General features: G+C 36.8%; 1 protein-coding gene across 5 annotated transcripts in view; it reads left to right on the top strand.

The window, feature by feature from the left end:
• The first annotated feature begins 1,036 nt into the window (after window positions 1-1,036).
• Window positions 1,037-18,389, top strand: part of bbc (choline/ethanolaminephosphotransferase 1 bbc) — a 35,263-nt gene continuing 17,910 nt past the window's right edge. Inside the window, exons 1-6 of one of the 5 annotated variants that reach the window (XM_071690164.1) lie at window positions 1,037-1,247; window positions 3,412-4,037; window positions 5,973-6,120; window positions 7,758-7,880; window positions 11,179-11,282; window positions 13,419-13,553. In XM_071690164.1, the coding sequence (XP_071546265.1) occupies window positions 3,816-4,037; window positions 5,973-6,120; window positions 7,758-7,880; window positions 11,179-11,282; window positions 13,419-13,553 (732 nt within the window). In that variant the 5' untranslated portion in view covers window positions 1,037-1,247; window positions 3,412-3,815. Of the gene's footprint in view, window positions 1,248-3,411; window positions 4,038-5,972; window positions 6,121-7,757; window positions 7,881-11,178; window positions 11,283-13,418; window positions 13,554-16,851; window positions 16,984-18,389 lie in introns of all 5 variants that reach the window. The other 4 variants (XM_071690166.1, XM_071690162.1, XM_071690165.1 and 1 more) reach the window with 4 other exon arrangements.

Genomic DNA, 18,389 nt, shown 5'->3' on the forward strand with positions numbered 1-18,389 from the left:
TAAGTCATAGAGTGGTTAAAAGAATATATATATATATATATATATATATATATATATATATATATATATATATATATATATATATATATATATATATATATATATATATATATATTCTTTGTAGTAGTGCACCATATAAATATGAGCATAATTATGTTTACCTCAGTTACAAAAATAAATGAAATTGCTACATCCACATGGAAAATGGAAATATGAATATGTTCAGATCACAAGCACAATATCTTATAGTACACTTAAAGTAGTTAAAACGCACTTAATTGGAGATGTAATTAGGCATCTTAATATGCCAGTGTCCTTATCCTCCGCATACAGCATATTGACAAAATACATATAACAAAATGACAAACACAATAAATGATCCCAAAGCCAATCTTTGAATTCCATCAGACTTACAACCATTTGAAAGTACACTCCCTAGACATATGCGAGTCTACATTTACAAACATTGATCCAACTCACCGCAGAGCCCCACATGTCAAGATGCTACTTGCACAATGGAGATATAGAATACCCTGTCCTTAACTGTTTTACGCTTACCTTACCAATGAGACACATATGATGAATAGTCCCGGACAGTGGACGTGGCTGACTTCCTAAACTCTGCGTGAGCCTTATGAGAGTTGGTTGTTGTGTTCATTGGTTTATGGTATGTATCTGTTTACAAGATCTGAGACAGCAACATTTGATGTTGGCGGGAAATAAATCATCAGAATGGAACAACATCTTTATCTTTCCAAAGTTGTTTAACGCTCAAAAAAAAGATAATGATATATATCTTAAGAGGAAAGTTTTAGTTAGAGATTAGGAACACTGTCGAATTTCTGGCTTCTCGGCAGTATGTTTTCTTCCGTCGAGAATTGTTACAGGTACCCTGTCTTTTATCTAAACCTTTTGTAATGGGATAAAGCATATGAGGCCTTTTTAATGCCCGCCGTTTTGCGTAGACAATTAATTTAGAAAAACAAATGCTTCAAGACAGACCATATTTGGATTGGATTCGATTTAGTTGCCCCGTACAGGTGACAAAACTACGCAACACGTCGGTCATCGTTCAGCTCCAGCCATATTTCGTTGTTGTTTATCAGTTATAGGTGAGATAAGTGGTCAAGGTGATGGTCCTCGTCCACTGAGTGGCGATAAAACATCATCTCCCCCGTCACTCCTGTGGCCAGACAGGAGGAAGGAGAGCAGGAGTGAAAATCCGCTGGGGAAGGATTCACGGTGAAGTGAGTAATGTATTATGGGATGATAATGGTGAATTGTGAAGGACAACTTTATTTGATCAGCTGATTGTCAGAGGTGGTGGGAGACGGTGCATATCGGGGGATTAATTAACGTTAAGATTATGTTTGCTTCAACGCCGTGAATCTTCGTTAACTTCTCTCTGGTTCCGTGGTATGACAGGACATGGTTATAGAATGGTGAACATTTTCTTGGTTTAATTTCTTAGTCTTAGCATTTTGTATAAACAGGGAAAGTTTCAGTATTTTATTTTTTTTATTGAACTTAAGGAATTAAATGTAATTTATATGATGGCCTATGTAAGAACTATCTCTTACCATACTGAACATAGAGATATGTGTGGTAATCAGGTGTATAAGAACTGTTTTCAGGAGAACTGTCACATGTATGGCAGGCAGGTGTATGACATGTGTCTTTCAGAGAGATTTCACAAATGTTTCACTGAAGAATATTTAACACTTCTGAAAAGGGATAGTAATAGTGATGTGTATTTTGGATATCATGTAAGATGATCTGAAGAAAATGAGCTGGGCTTTCATGAAGATGCTGATTATGGTTTAAAGTTTAGAATACATATTACACCAAAAAGAAATGTGAAAAAAAAGTATAGTAAGAAGGTACTGTACCATAAACGAATAATTTATGCATGCATAGAAACTTTGCTCAGTTTTAGTGTAGTGTTTAGGTAATACAAGTTGTAGATTGTGATATAAAGTTATAGTTTATTCTGTTATTTTGGATAAAGCAGTAAAGTAAGGGTTATAAATTATTATTGGGGAAAATTTTGGGTTAATGTACAAAAAAGACAAAAGATCAAGAGAACCCATGAAAACCTCACCTAGCCTCATTAGCCATTGAAACTTTTTCTCGACATTCAGTGTTCTAATTGAAAACTACCTATTGTACTTATTGTTTATTATTGACGAATAGTCACAAATGGATTAGAGGCTGAGTGCCCAGCCTTGCCACTACTCACCTTCGTACAAGCAGCCAATCCATGTAATTTCTAGCAACAGAGCAGTTTACTGTTGGTGTACAAGTATTTCTTGTATGCACCTTATCTGTTAGAGGAGGTTAGGTTACTGTTGCTGCTTTTCTTTTTTTTTTTTTCCAATATTTAATCATATAGTCTTAATCATCATTGCTTTTACATGATTTTTATTTTTCTTGGTGCACCATAATGAATGAGTAACTTAAGTATTAATTGTACACATTAAAACGAGGTACTTAGCCAGTTTAGTTATATAATGAAGCTAGCTTTGGATATTGAGTGACTTTATTTTGCAGTGGTGGTATGGTGTTGAGGGAATAGAATAAAAGTTGCAAAGTGAGACATGGAGCATTGTTATTTCATGAACTAATGTCAAACATTCACAGCAGGAATCCTTAAAATTCCTTGTAAGCTTTGTGTATTAGACTTTTTCAGATATCCATACTTTTTATTGTTAGAATTGCCTAGAACACAGTTTTCTACATGAAATGATATACAACACATCATGCAAAGTTATCGACATGCTTCCCTGTCAGACTCGTGAGGTATGCCAGGTTTACTGTCAGGCATACATAGTAGTTATGGTGCTTTTGGAAATGTTTTTGTATCAGTGAACATTATTACTTAAGAATTTCATCACAGTCATCCAATTACTGTACCAACATTTTGTAAGAGTTTCACAGCTTCACAGATTACTAGATAACAAAGAGTACATGTTTGTCAAGGTCTCTTTAACATTGTCATCTAGACTGACCAGTTAATGGAAAACATTTAAGCTAGAGCAATTGGAAACAGTGTGAGAGATGCCATCGCAGGCATGAATGGCCATATAATTTTTGTTTGGGCAAAAGTGGGTGATTCCAAAATTATGATTGTACATGAACCTACCACAGTAAACAGAAATTGAAATACCATGACATATGTACATTGACCACAGTGAGTGGGTCAAATAGATCGATTGAGGCTGCAAAATAAGGGAAAAATTGCTGTACTGGTTGATATTAGATGAGGTAGAATATATTTGATATTAGTAATGACTAGGATGTTTGTAGTTGTAAGATTCTTCCAGGTGTTCATTATTTCTTAGAAATATAAACTTTGAAATTTGAGCAATGAAATATTACCCATCTTTATTAATAAAGATTTACATATTTCAGGTGTGGTTTTATGTATAACTTTCGTTGATAAGCAAGTGAATCAAATAATGAATCTACCAGCTAGGATGAAGAATATGTACACTACTATGTTGTGAAATGAAGCTGACACATTTTACCCGTACTGATCAGTGCTACAGTAAACATGATGAAGGATACCATGAATATTAGAAAATTGTATATGGTTTTTTAGGGGTGATTAGTTGGTATGAATTACTGTAGTATGATAGAATTGTTCTGATGAAAAGCAAAGGATAGATTTTTTATTATGAATTACAAGATGCAAATGTAGCTACTTTTTTTTAAGAGAGGAAAAACACACAGACTTTGGATCAGTACACTGTAGTCAGCACTAGAACAGGTGTCTTGAAAATCTTGTCAGGAAGAAGAAAACAATCTTAATCAAGATGGGTCAGCTAACACATGTGCAGTTGAGGAGATTAGAGGAACACAGGTACTCTTGTGCTTCATGTTCTTTGATGGACCCTATGATGCAGAAGTGGTGGTGCTGGCTAGTAGAGCAGTGTTCCATGACACTAGCTCCTAACCTTATCACTATTACTGGTCTGCTCATCAACATCGTTACTTCATTACTTCTAGTTTTCTACAGTCCAGATGCAAAACAGGAGGTATGTATGCACAATTTGAAATGTTTGAAAGCCCTTTTGACTTGTATAAATTATGTTACCTTACTTGCCAAACTATGTGTGACTTGATTTGAACAGTTACTCATATATGTTACATTCTTCAGATTACATGCATTAGTAAAATGGGATCATATATTTTACAATATTAAGGAAATCTGTGTAAAGAACTTACTAACTTAACTCATTTCTTATGGTATGCTTAAAATCTGGTACTCCTTGTGTGGAACTTTAGAAGACTGAGTGTGAATGAATGTTTCCTATGGGGTGGGGTGGCAACAGGAATGGATGAACACAAGTTGTTCACTGATAATACAGTGTTGGTGGCTGATTCGTGTGAGAAACTGCAGAAGCTGGTGACTGAGTTTGGTAAAGTGTGTGAAAGAAGAAAGCCCAGAGTAAATGTGAATAAGAGAGCAAGGTTATTAGATACAGTAGGGTGGAGGGACAAGTCAATTGGGAGGTAAGTTTAAATGGAGAAAAACTGGAGGAAGTGAAGTGTTTTAGATATCTGTGAGTGTATATGGCAGCGGATGGATCCATGGAAGTGGAATTGAATCATAGGGTGGGGAAGGGGGCGAAAGTTCTGGGAGCGTTGAAGAATGTGTGGAAGTCGAGAACATTATCTCGGAAAGCATAAATGGGTATGTTTGAAGGAAATGTGGTTCCAACAATGTTATATGGTTGCAAGGCGTGGGCTATGGATAGAGTTGTGCGCAGGAGGGTGGATGTGCTGGAAATGAGATGTTTGAGGACAATATGTGGTGTGAGATGGTTTGATCGAGTACGTAATGAAAGGGTAAGAGAGATGTTTGGTAATAAAAAGAGTGTGGTCGAGAGAGCAGAAGAGGGTGTTTTGAAATGGTTTGGTCACATGGAGCGAATGAGTGAGGAAAGATTGACCAAGAGGATATATGTGTCAGAGGTGGAGGGAATGAGAAGTGGGAGACCAAATTGGAGGTGGAAAGATGGAGTGAAAAAGATTTTGAGAGATCGGGGCCTGAACATGCAGGAGGGTGAAAGGCTTGCAAGGAATAGAGTGAATTGGAATGATGTGGTATACTGGGGTTGATGTGCTGTCAGTGGATTGAACCAGGGCATGTGAAGCGTCTGGGGTAAACCATGGAAAGTTGTGTGGGGCCTGGATGTGGAAAGGGAGCTGTGGTTTGAGTGCATTATACATGACAGCTAGAGACTGAGTGTGAACGAATGTGGCCTTTGTTGTCTTTTCCTAGGGCTACCTCGCGTGCATGCGGGGAAGGGGATTATCATTTCGTGTGTGGTGAAATGATGTTTAAAAGCTGAGGCAAGTAGCACTTACTAGCTGAAAGAAATGAAAATTGAAAAATTATAAGTTCCTTGTGGTGTTGTATGGATAATGGGAAGAATTGGAGGAACATGGGATGGTAGAAGGAAAAGGACAGGGTTCAAGAAATGAAAAAGATGAATTAGAGATATTGAAAGGATACTGTGGAATTTGAAAATTAAGTAGTGCTGTGGTGTAAATGTGGTAAAAGGAAACTTTGAAAAAGAAAAAGGGCAGTCTCTAAACTTTTCCCCAAGTAATGCTTCTGTGGGTAATCAAGGTCAACCAGTTTGCAACCCATTTACAATTAGATCTGTACTTATTTTATTTGACAGTTTAAATAGAATTTTACCTTGGAGATTTTTAAAAGTTCATTGGTTATGGAAACTAGTTACTTATTTTCCATAATGTACATTACGTTAATTGTAGTAGAAAAGAACTGAAAGATATTTTGGGCAGACAATAATGAAACAATTTTGTTTTAAGATGTAGATGAATATATGGGTTAACTGCCAATTTTGATCTTTTGAATATTTAAGGCATTTATGAATATGATATGTTTAAGACAAGGAATGACTTATGTGATGGAATAACGTAGCATTTTGATTTGGCAGGTGCCTCGGTGGGCTTGTTTCTTGTGTGCGCTTGGACTGTTCATATACCAAAGCCTTGATGCCATTGATGGCAAGCAGGCACGGCGCACTGGTACATCGTCACCACTTGGGGAGTTATTTGATCATGGCTGTGATTCTCTCTCTACAGGTAACACCAATTTGGTTATTGATTAGATTATCACTGTGAATGAACTTGAGATTAGATTTTTAGCAAAGTTTTGTGACCTGGATCCAAATAATGTTTTTGGATTGAAAGTGAATTATGAATCATGTGATTTTCATCTTGGATAAGATTTCTTAACAGTGATAATTTCCAAAAATGTCTATAGTATTACTTTGTTTGTGTTAGTTTTAATGCAGTATCAGGCAATTGTGGAAGAGTGGAGAGTTTGGAGAAAATGAGTATGTTGTAGGAGGAATCATTGTTTCCTGTTGATAATTGTATATGAAAAGTGCATCTTCAGTGAACTGTGTAACATTGCTGTAAACTTAGGGAAATAATTCGTAGAGCTTCCCTCTGTCTTACATTGGTAATGCTTCTTGGACAAGTTGCTTCCAGTTGAGTTGATAGAATAGGTAGGTATTATATATATATATATATATATATATATATATATATATATATATATATATATATATATTTTTTTTTTTTTTTTTTCTCTTTAATTGTGATCTTTTGGTAATGCTGAAAATGAAACAGAGTTGGTTTAGTTTTTGATTTTTGAACTTATAGTTGAGAAATGTATAGGTAGATATACAGTATCCTGAATTATTGATGGAAAGATGGAGTTAATTGTATCACGTAGACAAAAAGTCTGCAGCTTAGAATGGCTTCATTTTTTTTCCTGTATTCCAAACATAATCTGGACACTGATAAGTTAGGTTTTTCGAAATGTGTGGGTTCAACAGTGTCTAGCATTCAAAATGTTCAGGGTTTGGTAGCTAATGATAGGTGAGAGTTGTATGAATACAAAGGTTTGATGCACAGTATATGGAGATGAAAAAGGTATTTCTGTTAGGTAGAAAAGAGTGATGATGAGGATGTGCTGTAAGGATTTTATAAGTATTGAGTGGCAAGTATGTGAAATATATTTTTGAGAAAGTCGTGAAATTAGAGAAATTAGCTTGGAAAAGAATAATCAATGCACAGGGATTTTATTTTTGTTGATCATACTCTATGTGAGTTTTAGCTTTCATCAAATATGGATTCAGAGGGAATTAGACAGGAAGTATGCTGATGATGAGTACTGTAAGCAGTAAGCAATAGAAAAGGAACAAGGAGTGATGTCAAAAATAGTTAAGTCTCATGAAACATTTATGGAATGAATAACATATCACTAGAGTATTGCACAGAATGGGTGATATGTATTACAAGTACTTAGTTGTAGGCTCAAAAATGAAGTTTGTCACCCAGTTCCTTGGATACGTGCTGTAACTAAAGTGTTGTGTGAGGAAGGTTACTTTCCTAACCCCACTCAAGTCATGCTTAATATGTCAAGAAAGATGTGCTGTACTCAAAGGTTTCACTGTAATCAGATTTCTTAAAGGGTAGAAAATTGTATGATGAATACAGTTTGGTAAATTTCTAAAAGTGGTTAAGTGTTTGATATGTTAATGGAGGATATAGAAGATATTTGTATATGTAGTCTTGAAGATCCATTCAATTTTTCCACAAATACGTACTTGGTATGTCTTAGTTTCATATCACTATCTGAACTAGATGTAATGGTTTAGTACAGGGTTTGGCCTTAAAGTTTTGCATATATGTTTTTTCATGTTCTTCAGTATTCGTTTCACTGGGCGTTTGCTGTTCTGTGCGGCTGGGGACTCATCCATACTGGATGTTCTTCCAATGTATGATGGCTGTCACTCTCTTTTATTGTGCTCACTGGCAAACGTATGTTTCTGGTAAGTGTTACTTGCATTTTTTTATGAGATACTGAAACATTACATTTATAAAGCCAGTAGAGCCTCTTTGTAACCTGAGGAATTGGTAATATACTTATCTCTGCGTGCATTTTTCTGATTAGTGTAAATCAGAGATTATTTTTCAGATGTGACTATATATTTATTTTTTTTCTTATTTGTGAATATGAAATCCGCAGAACCAGAAATAAACAGAAAATACATGTCTTTTCATTTATGAGCAAAATTGGATGAGATAGACTTTAAGAAAGTGCAGTGTAATAATGTACAATCACTATAAGAAGAGGCCATGATTGATTTACAGGAAGTGATAATGAGAATAAAAGCAATACTGTATCAACTGTTATGTATTGGTAAATGGACATTTATTTTTTCATATTTAGATTTGGTTAGTTTTTACATGTAATTGCTCCTTTTGCTGTGGCCACTCCCTTGATGGGAGTTTCTGGAGAGAATAGGCATCTGAGATATAGATAGAATACATTAGAAATAGAATTGCCTCTCCTGTCATAATGAGGTAGCTTCATGAAGAAATGAACAGTAGCCTCCTTTTATCACATCACTCTCTAGCTGTTATGTATAACTTACTGAAGCCTTCCATCTGCAACCAGCTATGCTGTCTAATCAGTGGTCTACCATGAATGTTTCTTGTGCCCAGGCAGAGTCCATTGATAGTAGGTCTTCCCTAGTATACCACACTGATCCAGTTTATTCTGTCTAATGCATGCCTTTTTCCCTCTTTCACTGTGGCAGAACTAATATCTGTGGATGATATTTTGGATATTTTCAAATATGCTAAAAACTATCTCCATAAGTTTGTTATTACTATTCACCTCAAAGTAAATTTCTCAATATATAATGCTGTGCAACTCAGTCTGATGAGATATTGATTACGTCTGCTATGCATCCTTTGATTCATGCTGCTCTGCTACCAGATGTAAAGTTATTCCCAGAGTATGATCAGGCATCCATAGTGAAGTGTTTATTATTTTTTTTTTTGTCTCAAACAATTATGATTATTAATGGTTCTCATCATTTACATCTATTAAGTTGTAAGAGTGACACAGCTTCAAAATCTGTTTCTTTTGCACACTTCCTTGACATCTCCACATAATGTAACGCAATGGATGGAAAAGCTGTAGGGCGAAGGGTGAGGTTGGGCAATATATGGCACACAGGCCATGTCTGGTCAGGCAGGTGACTTTTATGTGGCCCTCCATTGCATCTAGGAACAGGAAAAAAATTGAAACTTCAGTCCCGGAAAGGATCAGTTTTTAACCCTTTAACTTCTGACTTGGGTTTCCTTTCCAACTTTTTGAATCTTCATTTTTCAAGTTTAAGAAAGTGGTTAATCTTGCAACTTTAAATGAATTCATATAGCAGTGAATATGAATAATTCAAAAAGTATGTGTCATTCGTTATTTTCACGTTGAAATGTAGAATTTTTGTAGGTGTGTTGAGCATAATGTGCTGAAAGTGCAGAAATAAGGCCTAAATACCAAGTGAATGGTCACTACATGTTTTATTGTTTATTTAGCATTTACTTGTAAATTGATTACTGATTATTATAGTAATTTACCCTAAATTTTCTTGTCTTAACTTCACTGATGATTTTTCATAACCAAAATTATAAAAGTTTGTACAATTACCAGCTGCACCAGATGCTATTTTTGTTAGACAGGCACTGGTTTTCTCCAATTGTGCTAAACCCACCATCTCCTCCTCTATCTTGGCCAGTTTTCATTGATGATAAGATCAGTGTCCACGAAATATATCTTGACACAGTCTGAAGACAGGTTATCATATCATCATCAGGTAATTTAGGATCATCTTCCTGGTCCTCTAAATCTAGTTAAAAGCCACTCAGTTTCCTTCATGAAGGATTTAAAAGGGTTTGTGCAGGGGTGCGTGATGTCCCCATGGTTGTTTAATTTGTTTATGGATGGGGTTGTTAGGGAGGTGAATGCAAGAGTTTTGGAGAGAGGGGCAAGTATGCAGTCTGTTGTGGATGAGAGGGCTTGGGAAGTGAGTCAGTTGTTGTTCGCTGATGATACAGCGCTGGTAGCTGATTCAGGTGAGAAACCGCAGAAGCTGGTGACTGAGTCTGATAAAGTGTGTGAAAGAAGAAAGCTGAGAGTAAATGTGAATAAGAGCAAGGTTATTAGGTACAGTAGGGTTGAGGGACAAGTCAGTCGGGAGGTAAGTCTGAATGGAGAAAAACTGGAGGAAGTGAAGTGTTTTAGATGTCTGGGAGTGGATTTGGCAGCGGATGGAACCATGGAAGCAGAAGTGAGTCACAGGGTGGAGGAGTGGGTGAAGGTTCTGGGAGCGTTGAAGAATGTGTGGAAGGCAAGAATGTTATCTCGGAAAGCAAAAATGTGTATGTTTGAAGGAATAGAGGTTCCAACAATGTTATACAATTGTGAGGTGTGGGCTATAAATATGGTTGTGCGGAGGAGGGTGGATGTGCTGGAAATGAGATGTTTGAGTACAATATGCGGTGTGAGGTGGTTTGATCGAGTAAGTAACGAAAGGGTACGAGAGATGTGTGGTAATAAAAAGAGTGTGGTTGAGATAGCAGAAGAGGATGTATTGAAATGGTTGGTCACATGGAGAGAATGAGTGAGGAAAGATTGACAAAGAGGATGTATGTGTCAGAGGTGGAGGGAACAAGGAGAAGTGGGAGACCAAATTGGATTTGGAAGGATGGAGTGAAAAAGATTTTGAGCGATCAGGGCCTGAACATGCAGGAGGGTGAAAGGCTTGCAAGGAATAGAGTGAATTGGAATGATGTCTTATACCGGGGTCGACGTGCTGTTAATGGATTGAACCAGGGCATGTGAAGTGTCTGGGGTAAACCATGGAAAGTTTTAAGGGGCATAGATGTGGAAAGGGAGCTGTGGTTTCAGTGCATTACACATGACAGCTAGAGAGTGAGTGTGAATGAATGTGGCCTTTGTTGTTCTTTCCTAGCGCTACCTCGCACGCACGCGGGGGGAGGGAGGTGTCATTTCATGTGTGGTGGGGTGGCGGCGGGAATGGATGAAGGCAGCATGTATGAATATGTGCATGTGTATGAATGTATATGTCTGTGTATGTATATGTATATATGTGTTGAAATGTATAGGTATGTATATGTGCGTGTGTGGGCTTTTATGTATATACATGTGTAAGTGGTTGGGTTGGGCCATTCTTTTGTCTTTTTCCTTGCGCTACCTTGCTAACGCGGGAGACAGTGACATAGTATAAAAAATTATAGTAACGAAGGTTTCTCTTCCAGGTACACTGCGATTTGGTTTCATAGATGTGACTGAGGCTCAGTTTGGTGTGATAACCATTCATTTGGTTTCTGTCATATTTGGAACCGGGTTTTGGTCATTAAAGGTATGTTCTTGAACTTGTATATCTTAAGTTATCAGTATTGATGTGTTTCCCATTCCCTGCATTCCATTGCATGTAGTGCATATTTTATTTATGATTTCCTCTGGACCAATTTCTATGGAAGAGTCCCAGGACCTTTCTACAGGTCCTGTAGTCCCAAGGCTGCACTACTTCCAGGTACAGGGAAATGTAGACTCCTTCAAGGTGAAAGGTTCTTTGACAAGACTGTACTCACAATGATAGAGCTTCACCCAAGTTGAGTTTTTACTCGTGGTTTAATCTCATGCAGGGGAAGTCTTGTACACTAGGATTTGGGGATAAGACCTCCAAGAATTGTACCTCATCATATTAAACAAGGGAATGGAAAGAATTAGAGAAAAGGGAGGGAACCTTTACCTACATTCTTCATGCCTATTGTGGGCGCATTTAGATTTGGACACAGTTGATGTGAGTACAGCATCAAGAGATTGGCCATTATAGACTTTATACCCCCATGTAGAAGTGAAAGGAATGATATTAACAGATATGTTGTGAGTTATGTGTAGGAATTGTGTACATGCAAATATGTTTTTTCTATTGAGAGGGACAGAGAGAAGAGGAGAGAATGAGAAAGAGGTGGAAAAATGAAGGCAAAAATATGGAAGAATTGAAGAGATGGATAATGGAACTAATAAATGGGCAAGTCTACAATATGTGATGTTGGGGCTGGGAGGTGATGCAGACACTGTTTGCAGATGACAAGGCTCTGGTAGCAGACTCAAGTGAGAAATGGCAGAAGCTGGTGTCTTAGTTTGGGAGAGTGTGTTAAAGGAAGAAATTGAGTTAACATGAGTAAAAGTAAGGATCTGAGAAAAGGGAGACATTTTATTTTGAGTATGCATACCTATCCACCTATGAGTGCCTATGATGAGATTTTGCCATGGTGGCAGGGCTAGTGCATTGCACTCATCAGCTAACTTGTATGTTGACAAATGACGTTTCTTTCAGTGGCCGCTTGTCCCTTCATTTTTCTTGCTTGTTGTTTGATGTTATTTTTTCTGCAGTGTCAGAGTGAATGGAGAGATCTTGGAGGATGTGAAGTGTTTTAAATACCAAGGAGTGGACATTGCACTAGTTAGAACTATGGGAACTAAAGTGAACCATAGATTGGGTAAAGGAGGGAAAGGTCCTTTGTACATTGAGGAGTGTATGAAAAGAGAAGTCACTTTCTTTGAGGGTGTAAATGGGTATGTTTTATAGTAAAGTGATACCAAAAGTAATCCTACATATAAAATAATGGAAGAGGATAGGTGTTTGGAAATTAGATGCTTGAGGACATATGGTGTGAGGAGGTTTGAATATATAAAGAATGGCATTGAAGGGGAGAGGTGTGGAAGCAAGTTGAGTATGATTGAAAGAGTTGAAGAAGGTGTGCAAAAATTATTTGGACATACAGAGAGGATGAGTGAAGAGAGATCGACTTGTCAGATGGAGAGGGAGAGAGAAACCAACAAGGAGATGAAAGGCTGGTGTGAAAGAGGCTTTTAGTTTTCAGGGTTAGAATATGCTGGAGGTTGAGAGGTATGCATGGGTTAGAGTGAACTGGAGTATTATGATATACAGGGGGTAACATGCTATCAGAAGGCTGAACTAGGGCATATGGAGTGATCAGAGAAAACCTTGGCAAAGCCTTAGGGCTTGGTTGTGGATAGAAGGCTCTGGTTTTGTTGTATTACATATGATAATTAGTGAGAATGTTAGCTTATGACATAATTTCTTATTTTTTTCTGGTGCTACCTTGATGTGCAGGAAACAGCAGACTCCCTTGTTTATTAAATTTCTCCATTCTTTTTATGGTACCAGCATTTTTCTCTTGACTATACACCCTCATGGGAGTAAATCCCAGCCACGTATTCTTTTTCTTTTTATGAAGTAATTGTACAGTTGGTTCATGCTGGTGCGTAAATCTGAAAGATATGTAACATAACCTAAACAACATTGTTTCAAGGTAAGATTTCAGTTAGACTGAATGTGGAAAATCTGATGTGTTTTTAATCTTGTGTTTTGTTCTTAAATAACTGTTGTATATTAAGCATTAATAGTATGTAATGTGAGTTTTTTTTTGCATATGCAAGTTCAGTTTCCCTTGGCATATTTCAGGTTCCGGTGTTGTGGTTACCATTCAAGTGTCTGCCTATTCTGTTTGGAGTGGTAGCAGCTGCTGTTACTCTCTTTAATAATTTTAAGATTATCCTGATAGAGAGAGGAGCTGGTCGCAATGGTTCCACTGTTGCTGTAAGTTGCTGACCAAAGGTTCCCTGCTATTAGCATGGCTGCATGATCACTAACACTGCTGCATTCAGTTTGAACCTCACCAAATGTGATTACATCTTGGTCTTGCATAAAGTTTGCATGCTTTTTTTACTAATTTTTTCTTTTAGATAGAAAGAGTTATTGAACTGCTGCCTCATCATTCTGAAGTCACTTTGGATGTTACTTATGCCAGAGATGGATCACTACTCTCTCTCTCTCTGTCAGGAAAATGAATTAGCATCGGGTTTTGCTAGTCACCTTGTGACAGGTCAGAAACTCAGTATTCCATACCTAAGCAGATGGATTGCCTATATGTCCAGACATTAACAAACATCATTTGTCAAAATTTTTATTTTTATTTTCCCTCTGGTAGAATGTAAATTTCTGGAAACTACAAGAAGCATCGTTAAGTGATATTTATGTACAAAAATTGTTTTAAGACCTTGTATGATTGTTTATGAATGCATCGGAAGATTGGTGAAGTGAGTTAGCTGAAAAGAGTGATGACTTTGTCAGACAGATATAGAAGATGAAAAGTTATCTCCTGGTGAACATAATGCACATGTAATGCATAAATATATAGAGAAAACCATATAGAGTAAACCATGGAAAGCTGTGTAGGTATGTATATTTGCGTGTGTGGACGTGTGTATGTACATGTGTATGGGGGGGGGGGGGTTGGGCCATTTCTTTCGTCTGTTTCCTTGCGCTACCTCGCAAACGCGGGAGACGGCGACAAAGTATTAAAAAAAAAAAAAAAAAAAAAAAAAAAAAAAAAAAAAAAAAAAAAAGCACTTGTTTGCAAGGTGCTGTTTTTTATGAGGATCTGTCTTCACTGATATGTCTCAGTTGGTTTGTGATGGTAGTGAGTGTTTCATGCTTAACCTTCATCCATGAAATAGGAGCTCACTGTTCAGCTAGCTAGCCACATATTTTATATGGAATTAAGTGGCTCAGTGCAACCTCCTTGGGATGCTCTGTGGTTATCAGTGCAGTTTTGATGATGTGCATTTTTAGTCAGCTATCAACCACCCTAGTGGTTTCTTACCATGTGTGACAGCAAATAGTGCAGGTGGTAGGTGATGAATTTAAGTGAAATAAAGGCCTTCATGTTGCTATTTGAGGTTTGCTGGCTTGTTATCTCCTCGTGTTAGTCTTCTCTTACTTTTATTTTCATCTTTATTTTTTTTGCATTTTTGAGGGATTGGGATAAAAATTTATCTGGAGAGGGAGATGTAAAGATTTATCTGCAGCTATGTTTATCATAACCTAATTGAAATTTACCATGGGACAGTATCTTTCTGTTTTAAAGCTTATGGCTATCTTTCATTGTGATGAAAGTGTTCAGTTTTGATAGTTTCATGTCTGGTAGAAAGGTTAGAAGATTTCAGCCTCATTTTCCAGATAGTCTTTTGAGCATCTGAGAGAGAGCACTTGTTTGTTAGGATAGTAACACCCAAGATAAGGTGTACCCATAAAGATTTACTGCCTTTGCCTATCATGATACTTATTAGGCCAACAGAATTACTGACTTTACAACACCCTGCCTAAGCACATAATGTCTTAGTGCTGAAGTGAGGTAGCACCAAATGGCTGTCCACTGATTGTGATTTTGCTTGTTTGCATAATGCTCGGCAGATCTACTAATCCTTTCTTGTTGTCAGCTTTTGATGTTTTCACTTTCATATCTGGACTTCAGAGATGTTTGGTAGGTATCATTGTCTTTCTTTTTTTCCACAACATTCATGTTGTGCCATGGGAACTGGTGCACTTGGTGCTGCTGCTGGCATCAGCTACTAGTACTTAACAGAGATATGAGAATTCATTTTAATGGATGAACCTAACTTTTACTGTTGGTTTCTTGTTTTTTCCAGTACATACATCTCGAGTTCTTTGTTGTGCCATCGGAACAGGTATACCTGGAGACACTGCTAGCATTAGCTGCTACAACATGGCAGTGTTATTAGAATTCAGTATGATGATGGATCAGCTTAACTTTTATTTTTGGTTTCATGGTTTGTGTTTGTCTTTTTAATATGCTTCTAATATACTATCCTATTCATGATAGCATAGTACTTTCTGGTATATTTGACTTGTGTTTTTAATTATTTCATTGGATAGGTATTGTTTCAGATCATACACATGACAATAGATGATAATGAATTGTGTCGTAATAGGTTGGGAGACATTGAGCTTCCATCATTTTAGTTGCTTTTTCATTATTGCTGTGCTTGCTGGACAGTTGTTTATTTTAACATCAGCTCATAATCCTGTATCATCGGGTGGGGAAGGAGAAACAGATCTCAAGGCCTATAACTTATGCCTCACCTAGTTTGCTGAGGATACTCTTTGGGAACCAAGTTGAAGATGTCTGCCTAGAGGGTACCCTTGCGATACCTTAAGGAATTGTTCCTTTATGGAACCTCATTCATACTTCACTTAGTGTTCGGAACCTTATAAATTGTTTGTACTGCTCATCTTTTGATTATCAAAGTTATTTCATAACTTTATGTCAATGATAAGGAGGATGAAGTAAGTCCCCAGGAGCTAAGGTTCCATGCCAAAGGTTAGTAAGGAGTTGGAAATTCACACCACAGTCCAAATTTGGATTACTCTCCAAGAGAAGGAACAGAAGAAGATACGATGTGTGGAGTTTTCCTTAATTTTCCAGTCATGTTTTCTTGATACTACCTTGCTCACACAAGAAAGAGCAAACACACAGGTGACAAAGAGGGATGGGGCCAGGTGGCTGAAAATCCTCCCTTCCTGTCTTATTTTTTTAAAAGAAAGGACAGAGCAAGGAACCAAATGAGTATTTTTCCCTTTAAGGCCCTGTCATCTGCTCTTGATGTTACCTTGCTCTTGCGGGAAATGGCGAGCATACATTAAAAAAATATTCAGAGGGTGTGGGGACACAGAAAAGTGCTCTGCAATTTGCAGGGCTAGTGATGTAGTGCATACCACCCTGCTCGATAGTTTTAGAAAGCAAAGTGATTGTAGGTAAATGATGATTGAAATGTATATGACTGATGTTTTCTGGATTTTTCCTTTAGGAGATAATACTTTAAGATGAATGGAAGGTAAGTCTTTCATTTTTAATCATAGATTACCGAGGATATGGTGCCTCTAATTTTTTTTTATGTTTTTCCAGTTTTTTATAAACAGATTTGTTATTAGGATGGATACCACAGCAGATTTTAATTAAGTGAACTGGTGTTGTAATCCATTTCCTTTTTCTCAATAAAACTTGCTGCTAACATCATTTTTCTAATTTTGTCAGATTCCAGGTACAGAGATTGCTTTTATTGCAGTATATGTAACAGCTGGTGTTCTTCAGCTACTTTTCCAATTATGGACATACATTCCCATCATTCTGTGGGGTGGGGCAGGGAGACATGGCTCCACAATTGCTGTAAGTTATTTTACAGCATTTTTCAAACTTAACTATCCATTGTTAGTCAAAGTCTGGAAAGATACTTGTCTGTAACGTTTTGATGTTGGTGAATATGGTGGTTAATGTGGCTAGTTTTGTGTCATGTATTTTTGTTAGGATTATTGTGGACAGTTGTGGATTTTGTTTTTCTCTTCCTTAAGTAATGAAAAGACTTTTGAAAGGCAAGACATTGTGGTGATATAAAAACATTGTAAGACTGTTGCATTTTATTATTTTTAGATTTATTTGTTTTTTGTTTTCAAGATTGTAATTGTCCATATTAGTTGAAAAAGTGTAGCACTGAATATTTTTGTGAGAAAATTCATTGTAAATATTCCTAGATTGGGTTATTTGACATAAGAATGTGAAGATGTTTAGTTATGGAAGGTTTTAAGAATGTGCTACAAACATGACTCTGCTTTCAGTGCAACTTGTACATGACTCATGAGATCTGAAAAATTGATTGTATTATTGTCTGATTATGGCATACACTGTATTTCTTTTGCACTGAAATAAAGGTACTTGAAGAATACCATTATGGAAAAGAAATTTGGAATTTATATGGCAAAGTAAACCATGCTTTTATATTGATACAGTGAAGTAAAGATCAGAACAGAAAGAGTGAATAAAGAGAACTCTTTTGTGCCTGAGAAATAGAAATTGAGAAGTTATACCTGGATTGTTGTATGAGATGATGAATTGAACAATAAAGATAAAACAGCTGTTGCATGGATATGGGAATGTGTGTAATCCATATGCATAATATGTATCTGCTTTCCTGCCACGGGATCCTCTTCTGTTGGGTTCCTGTGTATGTGTAATACAATTATACATGCCAAAGTCTCAATATAAACAAATATTTGAGTTAAAAGTGGTATCCAGCTTTCATGTTTTGGCTGTTTTACATAGCCTTTGGTGTTTTACCGAACCAGATTTTGCCCGACTTACCAATTGCCAGACCTCAGTCTTCAGACTGATTTGTCTTAAGTGAAGGGATGCAAGGAGGAATAGCAGTCAGAGAGCTGATATTAAGCTTATGTATACAGTTGCATTTAAGTTGGATTTGCATGTTTTATGAAGAAGCCTTTGAGTGCAGAAAATGCATTTTTTTTTTAAAGATGATTGTTTCTGAGGTTTGACAAAAGAGTCTTGAAAGACATGTGCCTGCCATCCCTAACCCTGATGTCTGGCATTGGTAAACCTGGTGTGAATGTATGGTATTGGTAAACCTGGTGTGAATGTATTCTATATTGTTCTGGTAGTTAACTGGTAATCAAGTCTTGAGCTTAGTGACTTAGTATAGGAACAATGACTTGATACACATTTAATATACTTTTAGAACCAGTATTGGCTTTTCTTAAGATGATGCTTTTTGGAATAGCAGA

Source organism: Panulirus ornatus, chromosome 48, assembly GCF_036320965.1.
Source record: "Panulirus ornatus isolate Po-2019 chromosome 48, ASM3632096v1, whole genome shotgun sequence".
Classification (NCBI taxonomy): domain Eukaryota; kingdom Metazoa; phylum Arthropoda; class Malacostraca; order Decapoda; family Palinuridae; genus Panulirus; species Panulirus ornatus.